General features: G+C 43.0%; 1 protein-coding gene across 1 annotated transcript; it reads right to left on the reverse strand.

Annotated features, from left to right (window-relative positions):
• Positions 1 to 6,959: 6,959 nt before the first annotated feature.
• On the reverse strand, positions 6,960 to 10,591 carry LOC110504103 (secretogranin-2b). Its single transcript, XM_021582927.3, has 2 exons — positions 10,434 to 10,591; positions 6,960 to 9,346 (listed from the first exon to the last, which is right to left on the reverse strand). Exon 2 carries the CDS (start codon positions 9,332 to 9,334, stop codon positions 7,367 to 7,369), a length of 1,968 nt encoding a protein of 655 aa, XP_021438602.3. The 5' UTR covers positions 9,335 to 9,346; positions 10,434 to 10,591; the 3' UTR covers positions 6,960 to 7,366.
• Between the last annotated feature and the right edge of the window lie 3,442 nt (positions 10,592 to 14,033).

A 14,033-nucleotide genomic window follows, 5' to 3' on the forward strand; every position in this document is an offset into this window, starting at 1 on the left:
TTCAGACATCACACATGGTAATACACTCTTCCATTCAGACATCACACATGGTAATACACTCTTCCATTCAGACATCACACATGGTAATACACTCTTCCATTCAGACATCACACATGGTAATACACTCTTCCATTCAGACATCACACATGGTAATACACTCTTCCATTCAGACATCACACATGGTAATACACTCTTCCATTCAGACATCACACATGGTAATACACTCTTCCATTCAGACATCACACATGGTAATACACTCTTCCATTCAGACATCACACATGGTAATACACTCTTCCATTCAGACATCACACATGGTAATACACTCTTCCATTCAGACATCACACATGGTAATACACTCTTCCATTCAGACATCACACATGGTAATACACTCTTCCATTCAGACATCACACATGGTAATACACTCTTCCATTCAGACATCACACATGGTAATACACTCTTCCATTCAGACATCACACATGGTAATACACTCTTCCATTCAGACATCACACATGGTAATACACTCTTCCATTCAGACATCACACATGGTAATACACGCTTCCATTCAGACATCACACATGGTAATACACTCTTCCATTCAGACATCACACATGGTAATACACTCTTCCATTCAGACATCACACATGGTAATACACTCTTCCATTCAGACATCACACATGGTAATACACTCTTCCATTCAGACATCACACATGGTAATACACTCTTCCATTCAGACATCACACATGGTAATACACTCTTCCATTCAGACATCACACATGGTAATACACTCTTCCATTCAGACATCACACATGGTAATACACTCTTCCATTCAGACATCACACATGGTAATACACTCTTCCATTCAGACATCACACATGGTAATACACTCTTCCATTCAGACATCACACATGGTAATACACTCTTCCATTCAGACATCACACATGGTAATACACTCTTCCATTCAGACATCACACATGGTAATACACTCTTCAATTCAGACATCACACATGGTAATACACTCTTCCATTCAGACATCACACATGGTAATACACTCTTCAATTCAGACATCACACATGGTAATACACTCTTCCATTCAGACATCACACATGGTAATACACGCTTCCATTCAGACATCACACATGGTAATACACTCTTCCACTCAGACATCACACATAATAAGTAATACACTCTTCCACTCAGACATCACACATAATAAGTAATACACTCTTCCACTCAGACATCACACATAATAAGTAATACACTCTTCCACTCAGACATCACACATAATAAGTAATACACTCTTCCACTCAGACATCACACATAATAAGTTAGGATGAAACAGTCAGAGATCACCAAGCGCAACATAGCTTCTGCGTGTAAATCAGCTAGAAAGATGTGTCGGCATCGAGTAATTGTCTCTGGCCCCCTCCCAGTTAGGGGGAGTGATGAGCTCTACAGCAGAGTCTCACAACTCAATCGCTGGTTGAAAACGGTTTTCTGCCCCTCCCAAAAGATAGAATTTGTAGATAATTGGCCCTCTTTCTGGGACTCGCCCACAAACAGGACCAAGCCTGACCTGCTGAGGAGTGACGGACTCCATCCTAGCTGGAGGGGTGCTCTCATTTTATCTACCAACATAGACAGGGCTCTAACTCCTCTAGCTCCACAATGAAATAGGGTGCAGGCCAGGCAGCAGGCTGTTAGCCAGCCTGCCAGCATAGTGGAGTCTGCCACTAGCACAGTCAGTGTAGTCAGCTCAGCTATCACCATTGAGACCGTGTCTGTGCCTCGACCTAGGTTGGGCAAAACTAAACATGGCGGTGTTCGCCTTAGCAATCTCACTAGGATAAAGACCACCTCCATTCCTGTCATTATTGAAAGAGATCATGATACCTCACATCTCAAAATAGGGCTACTTAATGTTAGATCCCTTACTTCAAAGGCAATTATAGTCAATGAACTAATCACTGATCATAATCTTGATGTGATTGGCCTGACTGAAACATGGCTTAAGCCTGATGAATTTACTGTGTTAAATGAGGCCTCACCTCCTGGCTACACTAGTGACCATATCCCCCGTGCATCCCGCAAAGGCGGAGGTGTTGCTAACATTTACGATAGCAAATTTCAATTTACAAAAAAAAAAATGACGTTTTCGTCTTTTGAGCTTCTAGTCATGAAATCTATGCAGCCTACTCAATCACTTTTTATAGCTACTGTTTACAGGCCTCCTGGGCCATATACAGCGTTCCTCACTGAGTTCCCTGAATTCCTATCGGACCTTGTAGTCATAGCGGATAATATTCTAATCTTTGGTGACTTTAATATTCACATGGAAAAGTCCACAGACCCACTCCAAAAGGCTTTCGGAGCCATCATCGACTCAGTGGGTTTTGTCCAACATGTCTCTGGACCCACTCACTGTCACAGTCATACGCTGGACCTAGTTTTGTCCCATGGAATAAATGTTGTGGATCTTAATGTTTTTCCTCATAATCCTGGACTATCGGACCACCATTTTATTACGTTTGCAATTGCAACAAATAATCTGCTCAGACCCCAACCAAGGATCATCAAAAGTCGTGCTATAAATTCACAGACAACACAAAGATTCCTTGATGTCCTTCCAGACTCCTTCTGCCTACCCAAGGACGCCAGAGGACAAAAATCAGTTAACCACCTAACTGAGGAACTCAACTTAACCTTGCGCAATACCCTAGATGCAGTTGCACCCCTAAAAACTAAAAACATTTCTCATAAGAAACTAGCTCCCTGGTACACAGAAAATACCCGAGCTCTGAAGCAAGCTTCCAGAAAATTGGAACGGAAATGGCGCCACACCAAACTGGAAGTCTTCCGACTAGCTTGGAAAGACAGTACTGTGCAGTACCGAAGAGCCCTTACTGCTGCTCGATCATCCTATTTTTCTAACTTAATTGAGGAAAATAAGAACAATCCGAAATTCCTTTTTGATACTGTCGCAAAGCTAACTAAAAAGCAGCATTCCCCAAGAGAGGATGACTTTCACTTTAGCAGTGATAAATTCATGAACTTCTTTGAGGAAAAGATTATGATTATTAGAAAGCAAATTACGGACTCTTCCTTAAATCTGCGTATTCCTTCAAAGCTCAGTTGTCCTGAGTCTGCACAACTCTGCCAGGACCTAGGATCAAGAGAGACACTCAAGTGTTTTAGTACTATATCTCTTGACACAATGATGAAAATAATCATGGCCTCTAAACCTTCAAGCTGCATACTGGACCCTATTCCAACTAAACTACTGAAAGAGCTGCTTCCTGTGCTTGGCCCTACTATGTTGAACATAATAAACGGCTCTCTATCCACCGGATGTGTACCAAACTCACTAAAAGTGGCAGTAATAAAGCCTCTCTTGAAAAAGCCAAACCTTGACCCAGAAAATATAAAAAACTATCGGCCTATATCGAATCTTCCATTCCTCTCAAAAATTTTAGAAAAGGCTGTTGCGCAACAACTCACTGCCTTCCTGAAGACAAACAATGTATACGAAATGCTTCAGTCTGGTTTTAGACCCCATCATAGCACTGAGACGGCACTTGTGAAGGTGGTAAATGACATTTTAATGGCATCAGACCGAGGCTCTGCATCTGTCCTCGTGCTCCTAGACCTTAGTGCTGCTTTTGATACCATCGATCACCACATTCTTTTGGAGAGATTGGAAACCCACATTGGTCTACACGGACAAGTTCTGGCCTGGTTTAGATCTTATCTGTCGGAAAGATATCAGTTTGTCTCTGTGAATGGTCTGTCCTCTGACAAATCAACTGTAAATTTCGGTGTTCCTCAAGGTTCCGTTTTAGGACCACTATTGTTTTCACTATATATTTTACCTCTTGGGGATGTTATTCGAAAACATAATGTTAACTTTCACTGCTATGCAGATGACACACAGCTGTACATTTCAATTAAACATGGTGAAGCCCCAAAATTGCCCTTGCTAGAAGAATGTGTTTCAGACATAAGGAAGTGGATGGCTGCAAACTTTCTACTTTTAAACTCGGACAAAACAGAGATGCTTGTTCTAGGTCCCAAGAAACAAAGAGATCTTCTGTTGAATCTGACAATTAATCTTAATGGTTGTACAGTCGTCTCAAATAAAACTGTGAAGGACCTCGGCGTTACTCTGGACCCTGATCTCTCTTTTGAAGAACATATCAAGACCATTTCAAGGACAGCTTTTTTCCATCTACGTAACATTGCAAAAATCAGGAACTTTCTGTCCAAAAATGATGCAGAAAAATTAATCCATGCTTTTGTCACTTCCAGGTTAGACTACTGCAATGCTCTACTTTCCGGCTACCCGGATAAAGCACTAAATAAACTTCAGTTAGTGCTAAATACGGCTGCTAGAATCCTGACTAGAACCAAAAAATTTGATCATATTACTCCAGTGCTAGCCTCTCTACACTGGCTTCCTGTCAAAGCAAGGGCTGATTTCAAGGTTTTACTGCTAACCTACAAAGCATTACATGGGCTTGCTCCTATCTATCTCTCTGATTTGGTCCTGCCGTACATACCTACACGTACGCTACGGTCACAAGACGCAGGCCTCCTAATTGTCCCTAGAATTTTTAAGCAAACAGCTGGAGGCAGGGCTTTCTCCTATAGAGCTCCATTTTTATGGAACGGTCTGCCTACCCATGTCAGAGACGCAAACTCGGTCTCAACCTTTAAGTCTCTACTGAAGACTCATCTCTTCAGTGGGTCATATGATTGAGTGTAGTCTGGCCCAGGAGTGGGAGGGTGAACGGAAAGGCTCTGGAGCAACGAACCACCCTTGCTGTCTCTGCCTGGCCGGTTCCCCTCTTTCCACTGGGATTCTCTGCCTCTAACCCTATTACAGGGGCTGAGTCACTGGCTTTACTGGGGCTCTCTCATGCCGTCCCTGGAGGAGGTGCGTCACCTGAGTGGGTTGAGTCACTGATGTGGTCATCCTGTCTGGGTTGGCGCCCCCCCCCCCCCCCCCCCTTAAGTTGTGCCGTGGCGGAGGTCTTTGTGGGCTATACTCAGCCTTGTCTCAGGATGGTAAGTTGGTGGTTGAAGATATCCCTCTAGTGGTGTGGGGGCTGTGCTTTGGCAAAGTGGGTGGGGTTATATCCTTCCTGTTTGGCCCTGTCCGGGGGTGTCCTCGGAGTGGGCCACAGTGTCTCCTGACCCCTCCTGTCTCAGCCTCCAGTATTTATGCTGCAGTAGTTTATGTGTCGGGGGGCTAGGGTCAGTTTGTTATATCTGGAGTACTTCTCCTGTCCTATTCGGTGTCCTGTGTGAATCTAAGTGTGCGTTCTCTAATTCTCTCCTTCTCTCTTTCTCTCTCTCGGAGGACCTGAGCCCTAGGACCATGCCCCAGGACTACCTGACATGATGACTCCTTGCTGTCCCCAGTCCACCTGGCTGTGCTGCTGCTCCAGTTTCAACTGTTCTGCCTTATTATTATTCGACCATGCTGATCATTTATGAACATTTGAACATCTTGGCCATGTTCTGTTATAATCTCCACCCGGCACAGCCAGAAGAGGACTGGCCATCCCACATATGCTCTCTCTAATTCTCTCTTTCTTTCTCTCTCTCGGAGGACCTGAGCCCTAGGACCATGCCCCAGGAATACCTGACATGATGACTCCTTGCTGTCCCCAGTCCACCTGACTGTGCTGCTGCTCCAGTTTCAACTATTCTGCCTTATTATTATTCGACCATGCTGGTCATTTATGAACATTTGAACATCTTGACCATGTTTTGTTATAATCTCCACCCGGCACAGCCAGAAGAGGACTGGCCACCCCACATAGCCTGGTTCCTCTCTAGGTTTCTTCCTAGGTTTTGGCCTTTCTAGGGAGTTTTTCCTAGCCACCGTGCTTCTTCACCTGCATTGCTTGCTGTTTGGGGTTTTAGGCTGGGTTTCTGTACAGCACTTTGAGATATCAGCTGATGTACGAAGGGCTATATAAAATAAATTTGATTGATTGATTGATAAGTAATACACTCTTCCACTCAGACATCATCACACATAGTCTGTTTTATATAAGTACTTTCTAAAAGATGCATTAGGAGTTTTAGAATTCAGGAGTTTGTTTTAAAACAGTTTTACTTTTTTTACTTTGAGATATTTGTTTGTGTTTTTAGTTTAAACTTTTTTATAATGACATTATATTTGATAGGATCATACAGGTTTTAAAAAATTGTAGCCTACTTTGCCTTATGTGATTTTCAAGCAAATCAATGTTATTTTAGAATATTGCAGCTGCTTTTTCAAATGTTTTAATTCAGTTGTGAGTTGATACAAAGGATGGTAACAACATTAGCATTTTGAAAGTCACATTTATTATTGTAATTCTATGTTGGCTAACGTAGCCATTGCCTACACAAGCATAGTGCCTTATTGTAATATTTATCAGTAGTCAAGCTCTAGCCAGAGGGTTCTAAGGCTGAAGTTAAAGGTGGACATTTTGGAAAGTGTTGCAATACCGTTAAAGTTGTACTATCTGAGTAGTTTTGTTTCCAGAATAGTCTTTTAAATGTTAGTTGGAGTACGTTGTTTCCAACTTTTGAAAATTGATTATTGCTACTTTATTAGACTTTATTAGACTCTTGGTTTTATAGCTGGAATTGACTAGAACTACCCTGCTTGCCCCAGGCTAAGTTCGTTGCAACCTGAGTTGACCCATGGTGCTAAAATCATAGAAATAGAATCTCATTCTGTGTGTCAGAAATGCCCAATTTCACATTTGCTCATTATTGTAGCTCCAAATGGATTACAATATACTACTAGCTTACCTGTCAAACTAAGATATTTGATTGATCGAGGCTACATGTTGTTGCTGACACATTGAGGCAGATGGTGTTTTGAATGTGATATTCTGCAGCCTGTTCACCATCTCTGTTCATCATCTCTGTGAGGTCCAAATGAGTAAACACTACACAGTAAGGAAAAAATAAAGTCAATGCTTTATTCATCTCATACGTCACACATTACCGAACACATGTACGAAATATAATTTACGAGGAAGAACACAAGTGGATGTGAAGAATCCAACACTGATTCGGCTGTATGTGCACTGAAATGTATGGCTAGTTTAAAGTGGTGTGTTGTGTTTTATCTAGCCTATCAAAAACATTGAATATTATGCCACACACCCAGTTACAACCATCAATAGGCACTCCCTTATAGCTACACCAGATCATGTTCATGTATAAATTGGCTATTAAAGCATGAGCTGTAGTAAATCTACTGAAGAGACTAAACTCCATTGCATGTATTTATTTTTCAAAATACTTTATTATGATTCCCCCCCATCAAAAACAATTATATAATATGTAGCTGCATCTCCCCCATCTACATTCCTTTGGCAGTTTTTGCGTAAAGGTCCTTATCTTCGCCCTCTTCGGTCTCTGGGTTCAGATAGCCTAGAACTTTCAGCAGCATGTCGTCATCCAAGCCATGCATTTGCAAAGCACCGCCTGTGTCCTCGGGTTCTGACTGCCTTTTCTGAGGCTGGCTTTTTTCTGAGTCCATTTGGTCAAAGTAGTCCTGTACCGCCTGCTCGAACTTTCCCAGCACAAGCTTATCGTCTTGTGAGGGAGGCTGCGATGCGCGCTTTTTTTGGTCTGCCTTGATTGCTGCCTGCGGGTACTGCACCAACATCTGGGCAGCCAGATACGTCTCCAGCTCGTCTTGGTCGACAGTGTTGTCGTAGTCGCCCTTTCCTTTCTCTGGGATGTTTGGCTCAGAGGACATGTAGTCTTTCTGCCTTCCAACTGGTGCGTAAAACCTTAACGGTGGGCTTGTATGCTGTTTCTGCTTGTTGAGCGCGTGTGCGTTCTGATTTGCCACACTTCCCAGCCCGAGGATTTTTTGAATGTCTTCTGTGTCTATTTCGTATGGGACGTTGCTTGTTTGGGTCTCAGGCAGCCGTCTGTTGAAGAATGTCTCTAGAGGGATCTTTTTTTTCTTAGGGTATATCTGAGTTAGTTTGTCCTCTACCCTGGCCAGATCGTTGGGTGTCAGAGAATGTGCTTGTCTCCTGTCTTGTTTTGTCATCTCCCCACTCTTCAGCATGTCCATCAGGTCTTCTGGTGGGATCTGTAGTTTCTGGGAGATTTGGATGAGCTGGTAAATGGCTTGTGGATCTACCGGCTTGTCGCTGTACAGAGTTTGAGTTGCCCTCCTCTCTTCCCTCTCCTCTTCTTCTAGCTCTCTCTTCCGCTCCTCCTGCTCTGTTTTCTCTAACACTTTCAGAAGGTAGTAGTCGACCAGTTTGGTGATGTCATCTGCGTCATGTTCTCCCGGACCCGGGTGGCTCGATCGCTTGACCTCATCAATCTCCTCATCTTCATTATCATCATCCTCTTCATCATCCTCCAAGCTTCTGTCAAACTCCTGCCTGTTGTCACTCTCCTCGTCCTCCGTCTCCACCTGCTCCTCTAAGGGTTCCCAGTCCTCTCCCCCCATCACATCCTCATAGGCCAGATTCCTCACCCGGAACATGTCGTCATCATCATCCTCTTCATCATCCTCAGTCTGGCGTTTGTGCCCAGCCTTGGCGTTGGCTATCCTCCCCAGTTCCTCAAACACAGACTGCAGGTTGGCCAGGTTCTGGGGTGTGTACTTCCCTTCCATGTTCTCATTGGTGCGTTTGAAGGGGCTCTCGCGGCCTGGGGCTCTGCTTTCTTCCTCACCGTCCTCATCTTCAAACATCAGTGGGTACTTCCTGTGAGGCCGGTTGGTATGCTGCTGCTGTGACCATGGATATGCCACGCCCTCTCCCAACTGGCTCTCCTCATTCCCCGGTCTCTGCCCTTTGCCCAGAGTGTGGCGGGCTACACTGGGCCTTACAGGGGCTTGCTTGGGGCCCTTCTTGGTCTGCTGGAGGGTACTCAGCACCGCCTGCAGCCACTCCTGGGTCTTTTCCTCCTTGTTGCGCTCCCCTTCCTCATCCTCCTCATCCTGGTCCTGGCCGATATTACGCTGACTGGTCTGGGCAGGAGAGGCTAGCCTCAACATGGAGCGGAGTTTCTCTGAGTCTGTGTCCATGTTGGTGGTGTCGTAGTCTGGGGTGAGTGGAGCTGGCACCCCTCCCCCGGTACGCTGGCGGAGGCTCTCAATGTACTCCAAGGCCTTGAGCATGTCTGCGTTGGTGGGGAGGTAGGGGGTGTCTACTTGCTGGGGGTCCAGCTCACTGCCTTTCAGTCTGTGTTCTCTGAGAGAGGCCCCCTGGACACTGCCAGAGCCCAGGAGGAAGAGGAGGAGCAGGGAGAAGAGGAAGGCCATCCCTACCGAGGAGAGCGTGGGGAGTGATGGCATGGTGTCTTTAGCCTGGAGACGACAGACACAACAGGAAGAGAAGTGTCAATGCTGACCTTTAGGTTTAGGATAAGATTTTTTTCACTGGTCAGACCATTATGTACATATTTCTTTCAAACAAGAATATGTTAAAGGACTGTGCAGTCAATCGTGATTTTCTTGTGATTTTATGTATATTTCCACACTGAGGTTGGAATAATACTGAAAATTCATGCTGGAGAAATTGCTCTTTAATTTAACATAATCCCAGTAAAATACTTAACTGTTACCCAGAAATGATTTGATATTGAGATAAAATGGCTGCAATGGACCTTTTGTAATGACAAGGCCAGTTTAAATGCTTTTGTAATGATCAGCTCTCATGATCCTCATTTAAATTCTGAAACCTTTCCTTTTCAGACCTACCATTTTATCTCGTTTGACGCTTCAGGTATATTGCTATAGTTTACCAGTGATAGTGATATGCAATGCGACTTTAAATCTCTGGATAAAAACTCATCTGTTGAATGCCCAAATTATTGTTTGCGGAGCAGTAATAGCATGGGTATTCAACTCGCCTGTAAATCTCATTAGTTTTCAAATTGCTGCCTTCCCGGAATGAGTCACAATCTAGTTGTCTAGGTAACCCTTCGGCTGATGCTGGCTGCTGTCGAAACACAACTACCTACACACAAGACATCTCTAGCTCACTAAAACGCTGTTGTATTTGTTGCACGAGCTTTTTACTGATAAAATGCAATGGAACTTTATAATCATACACCTAATTTAGATAAAGGTATTGAACACGGCTACTTATAAACCAACTAGTGGATTAATTGGTTTTGAAATCAAATTATTGCTTAATTTAGGCTACTTATCAGTTTAGCCTACATAATTACTGAAAACAAACTATAATAAACTATAGTTAATCTGTTCTGTCATTCTTAGACTATGTATCTCTTCACTGCGGCAGACCAGTTTGCAATGCATCAGGTTGGTTGCAAAGCTAAATGGATTTTAAAAATGGACAAACATATTAAACGAACTGAAAATAGTCTAATTAAAATCAATTTTCTCAAAATAATAATAATTTCGATGTAGGCCCTGTGTAAAGTCTTACCTCTGCAAAATAGTTTCAATTGATCGTCGTGAGTGAATTTAGCATCTCTTTCTCAGTGTGAGCGCGAGCAGGGATTCTGTGTTCAGCACCAGGGACAGCTCCTCCCATTATATGAGGCGCCACCTGACTCGTGCGTCACTGCGAAATACGCAATACTAGATCCAAAGAAACATACAAACCCAATTAGAACTGGCTCACATTTGTTAAATTATTTTATAATCTCTTAACCTCAACTTTCAATTGGAAATGCTGTCATGTCTAATTGTATTGGTTAACCAATAGTGATGAATATCTGGACATTAAGGACGTGATTAATTAGCCCACAGCACAATGTCTATTTAGATGGTCATAGACCTATACAACCATGCCCACGAGTTCGCCAGTGTATAGGCTAATTATAGATTACAGGCCCAGCTATAATAATTTGTACAGGGACATGAGACTACGTTAAGTATTTCGTATGCTACATAATGCTGCATTATGTGTGTTTACAACTAAACAGTTGTGTAGGCTATTACAGAAAAGCTACACAACATTTTGGATAATAATCCTGGCCAAGCAAGGAGAAATGAAACATCTATTGATTTAAAACATATTGGTAGAGATCACTTCCTGTTCCCGTATTGCGCCTCATCTCCTCCTAATCAGGTAGCCTACCATAACGGCTGATGTTCGCAGTAAATTGTGATTTGTACCTATGCGTCAACAAAAAGGCGTTCGCGGGCGTCCCTCGTGACAGAGAGTAAAGTCCGTCGATGACTCACTCACGCCCAAGATCGGCCAAAGAATGATGCGGGGTGATGAGGACTGCAGAGAGACCGTGCGCTATGGGAGGTGCCTATGACAGTGCAATCGTCAGCCAGTGGTAATTTATTTTGGTTGCCTGTCAAGTCCTGTCTGGCGCAGGTCAGGGGGAAGCCGTCAGTTTCATTCATACATTTACGTCGGGAGTCGGCACTCAGATGTGTACGGTAGTATGATTTGTTCACCTGATTCCAGATATGCTTTCAGATATCACTTCTGTTTTGCCATTGTAACAATTAGAATAGACTGGTGTCTCAGTGTGTCTGTATGCTTGGCTAATAGACCAACCATATTTTACATTCAGCACAAGCCTCCACTTCATGTAATTCCCCATTTACTGCAAGCATGCACACACTCACACACACACACACACACACACCAAGCAGTAAAGGAAGTAAGGCTCAAGCAGCTTGGCTAATTGGTTGTGGGGATGCTCCGGGTAAACAGAAACCAATTACCACTCAGTTCCACCCTCTCCCTCCTCCTACAGCCCATCCCCCCAAAACACTGGCCTTTAAGGTCAAATAGAAACTTTCTTGCAGGCTTTTAATTAGCAGCAGTCTCAAGTGTAATTACAGTAATATACATATTGTTGTAATATCTGCATATCTTGCGCCATCTGTTTGATGTAATATCAAATTGTATCAGCCTATTAGAGAAACATAACCCGTTATCTCCAAGTGCCTCATACTAATCAACCTGCTTCCTCCTAGGCTGTGGTTGTAGCCTGAAGACACTGTCTGATTTCAATAAGATAACATCAGTGAAATTCAGGCCAATTGGTTCTTAATGCTTACTTGGCATCATATAGACATTGATCTGTAGTAGGCTATTGCTCTGTTCAGTATCAGGAATACCCATACATCTGACACATCTGTACTAATTCTATTTGAATTGATCTAATCAATCAAATTGATTCCAATGCCATACCAATTATCCATATCACATGCTGATGTCATATCATAGGGAAACTGCATCATGACTGATACTACTCCTTAACCCCACCTGTAAATGTCCTGGCAGGGTGGAAGGAGGGAGAGAGAGGGATACATTGTATTGGTCTAGAAGCTTTGACGGCACTGTCTCAATTTTCAGGTGGGTCATGTCCCTCTTTGTGTACGCATGATATGGGCTGGTTGTCTCAACTGTTGTCTGCATGTGTTTGCACATATCTCTGTCTGTGTTGTGACTCATGTTTATGCCCCCACTGAATTCTATACATTTGTGGCAATGGCAATTTGCTTCAGATATACATTTGTGTGTGTGAAGCACTTGAGTGTGGGAAGACTGAAATTATTTCAATATTCTCCAGCCTCCAGAGCCCCAGAACGCCATATGAATACTCATCAATGTGGCATAAGCCTTGTTATTGTGAGGGGATTTACAGGTAGATTACAAAGGCGTCAGTATTATCAAATAAGTTTTAATGTCATGTGCACAAGTACATGGAAATGCCTTGCTTGCCAGCTCTAAACCCAACAATGCAGTAATCAATACTAATGTAATACTAAAAATAGCATAAGGTAGAACAGAAACACGAGAAATAAAAATAGGAAGAACATGAGAAATTATAGAGTAGATATGTATAGGGGTAACATGTCTAACCTTATGTGTAATTTGTGAGGCATCTGTGTGTGGTTGTAATTGTAGCTCGGCATACGACTCTTACATAAATGTGCCCTTTTTTTATTTTTCTGTTTTCATCTCCAGCTAAAAAAAGAACACTATTTGTTTATTTCAACAAGAGGATGAGTCAGAAGTAGCTTTTCTACTGACAGATTGTGCTCAGAGCGAGAAATCGGAGACGAACACAAACATCCTCTGCTGTTGGTGGATGTGAGATGAAATTATGAAGAGAAATGATAGATAAAACATAGTGGTGCTCATTGGCCATAAACAATACACAACAAGTTGGAAATCGCCAATTCAACCCGTATGCCATAGTTTGTACATCTCAATTGTCAGTAGAAACCACATTTGTTTAATAAGCAAGTCAGCCATATCAGCTAATTAGCTAGCTAATTAACTGTTTCACTGCCAGACAAGGCTCCGCTGATAGCTAGGCGTAGCAGTGGTAAGGTGTTGGGACTGCTGTTGAGAGGCTTTATGTAGGCCCTAACAGTTTGTGGGCACCATTTGGCACTGTTATAGTGCAATTAATGTAGTGTTGTGTAGTGGCTTTGTGGCATGCATCCCCAATAAATAAATAAATGTTTGCCACACCAAGATTTACATGCTAAAATTGCCACTGATGTTGATCCATAACAATTTTGAATATTTCTCAGAAGATGTCTTTGAGTTCAAATGCTGTGATCCACAGTGAGTCAGAATTCTACTGGTTACCATGGTGCACACCTTTCTTTTAGTATTTAGCATCATGTGATAAAGAGCCCTCTAGGTAAAACTCACTGCATTTGGAAAGAAAGTTTACTTTAGAAATAAAAAGGGTTCTATCGCTTGCAAAAATTAAATGTCCTCTCACTGTCAACTGCGTTTATTTTCAGCAAACTTAACATGTGTAAATATTTGTATGAACATAACAACATAGCCCTCACCCTCCAATCCAACAGGTCCCAGTTGTGCTCAATGGGATTGAGATCCGGGCTCTTCGCTGGCCATGGCAGAACACTGACATTCCTCTCTTGCAGGAAATCACACACAGAACAAACAATATGGCTGGTGGCATTGTCATGCTGGAGGGTCATGTCAGGATGAGCCTGCAGGAAGGGTACCACATGAGGGAGGAGGATGTCTTCCCTGTAATGCACAGCGTTGAGATTGCCTGCAATGACAACA

The sequence above is a fragment of the Oncorhynchus mykiss genome, chromosome 24 (genome assembly GCF_057628025.1).
Source record: "Oncorhynchus mykiss isolate SJ-2025 chromosome 24, ASM5762802v1, whole genome shotgun sequence".
NCBI classification, from domain to species: Eukaryota; Metazoa; Chordata; class Actinopteri; order Salmoniformes; family Salmonidae; genus Oncorhynchus; species Oncorhynchus mykiss.

Coding starts and splice junctions, on each gene's coding strand:
- LOC110504103 (XM_021582927.3), bottom strand. CDS start 9,334: ATGCCATCACTCCCCACGCTCTCCTCGGTAGGGATGGCCTTCCTCTTC.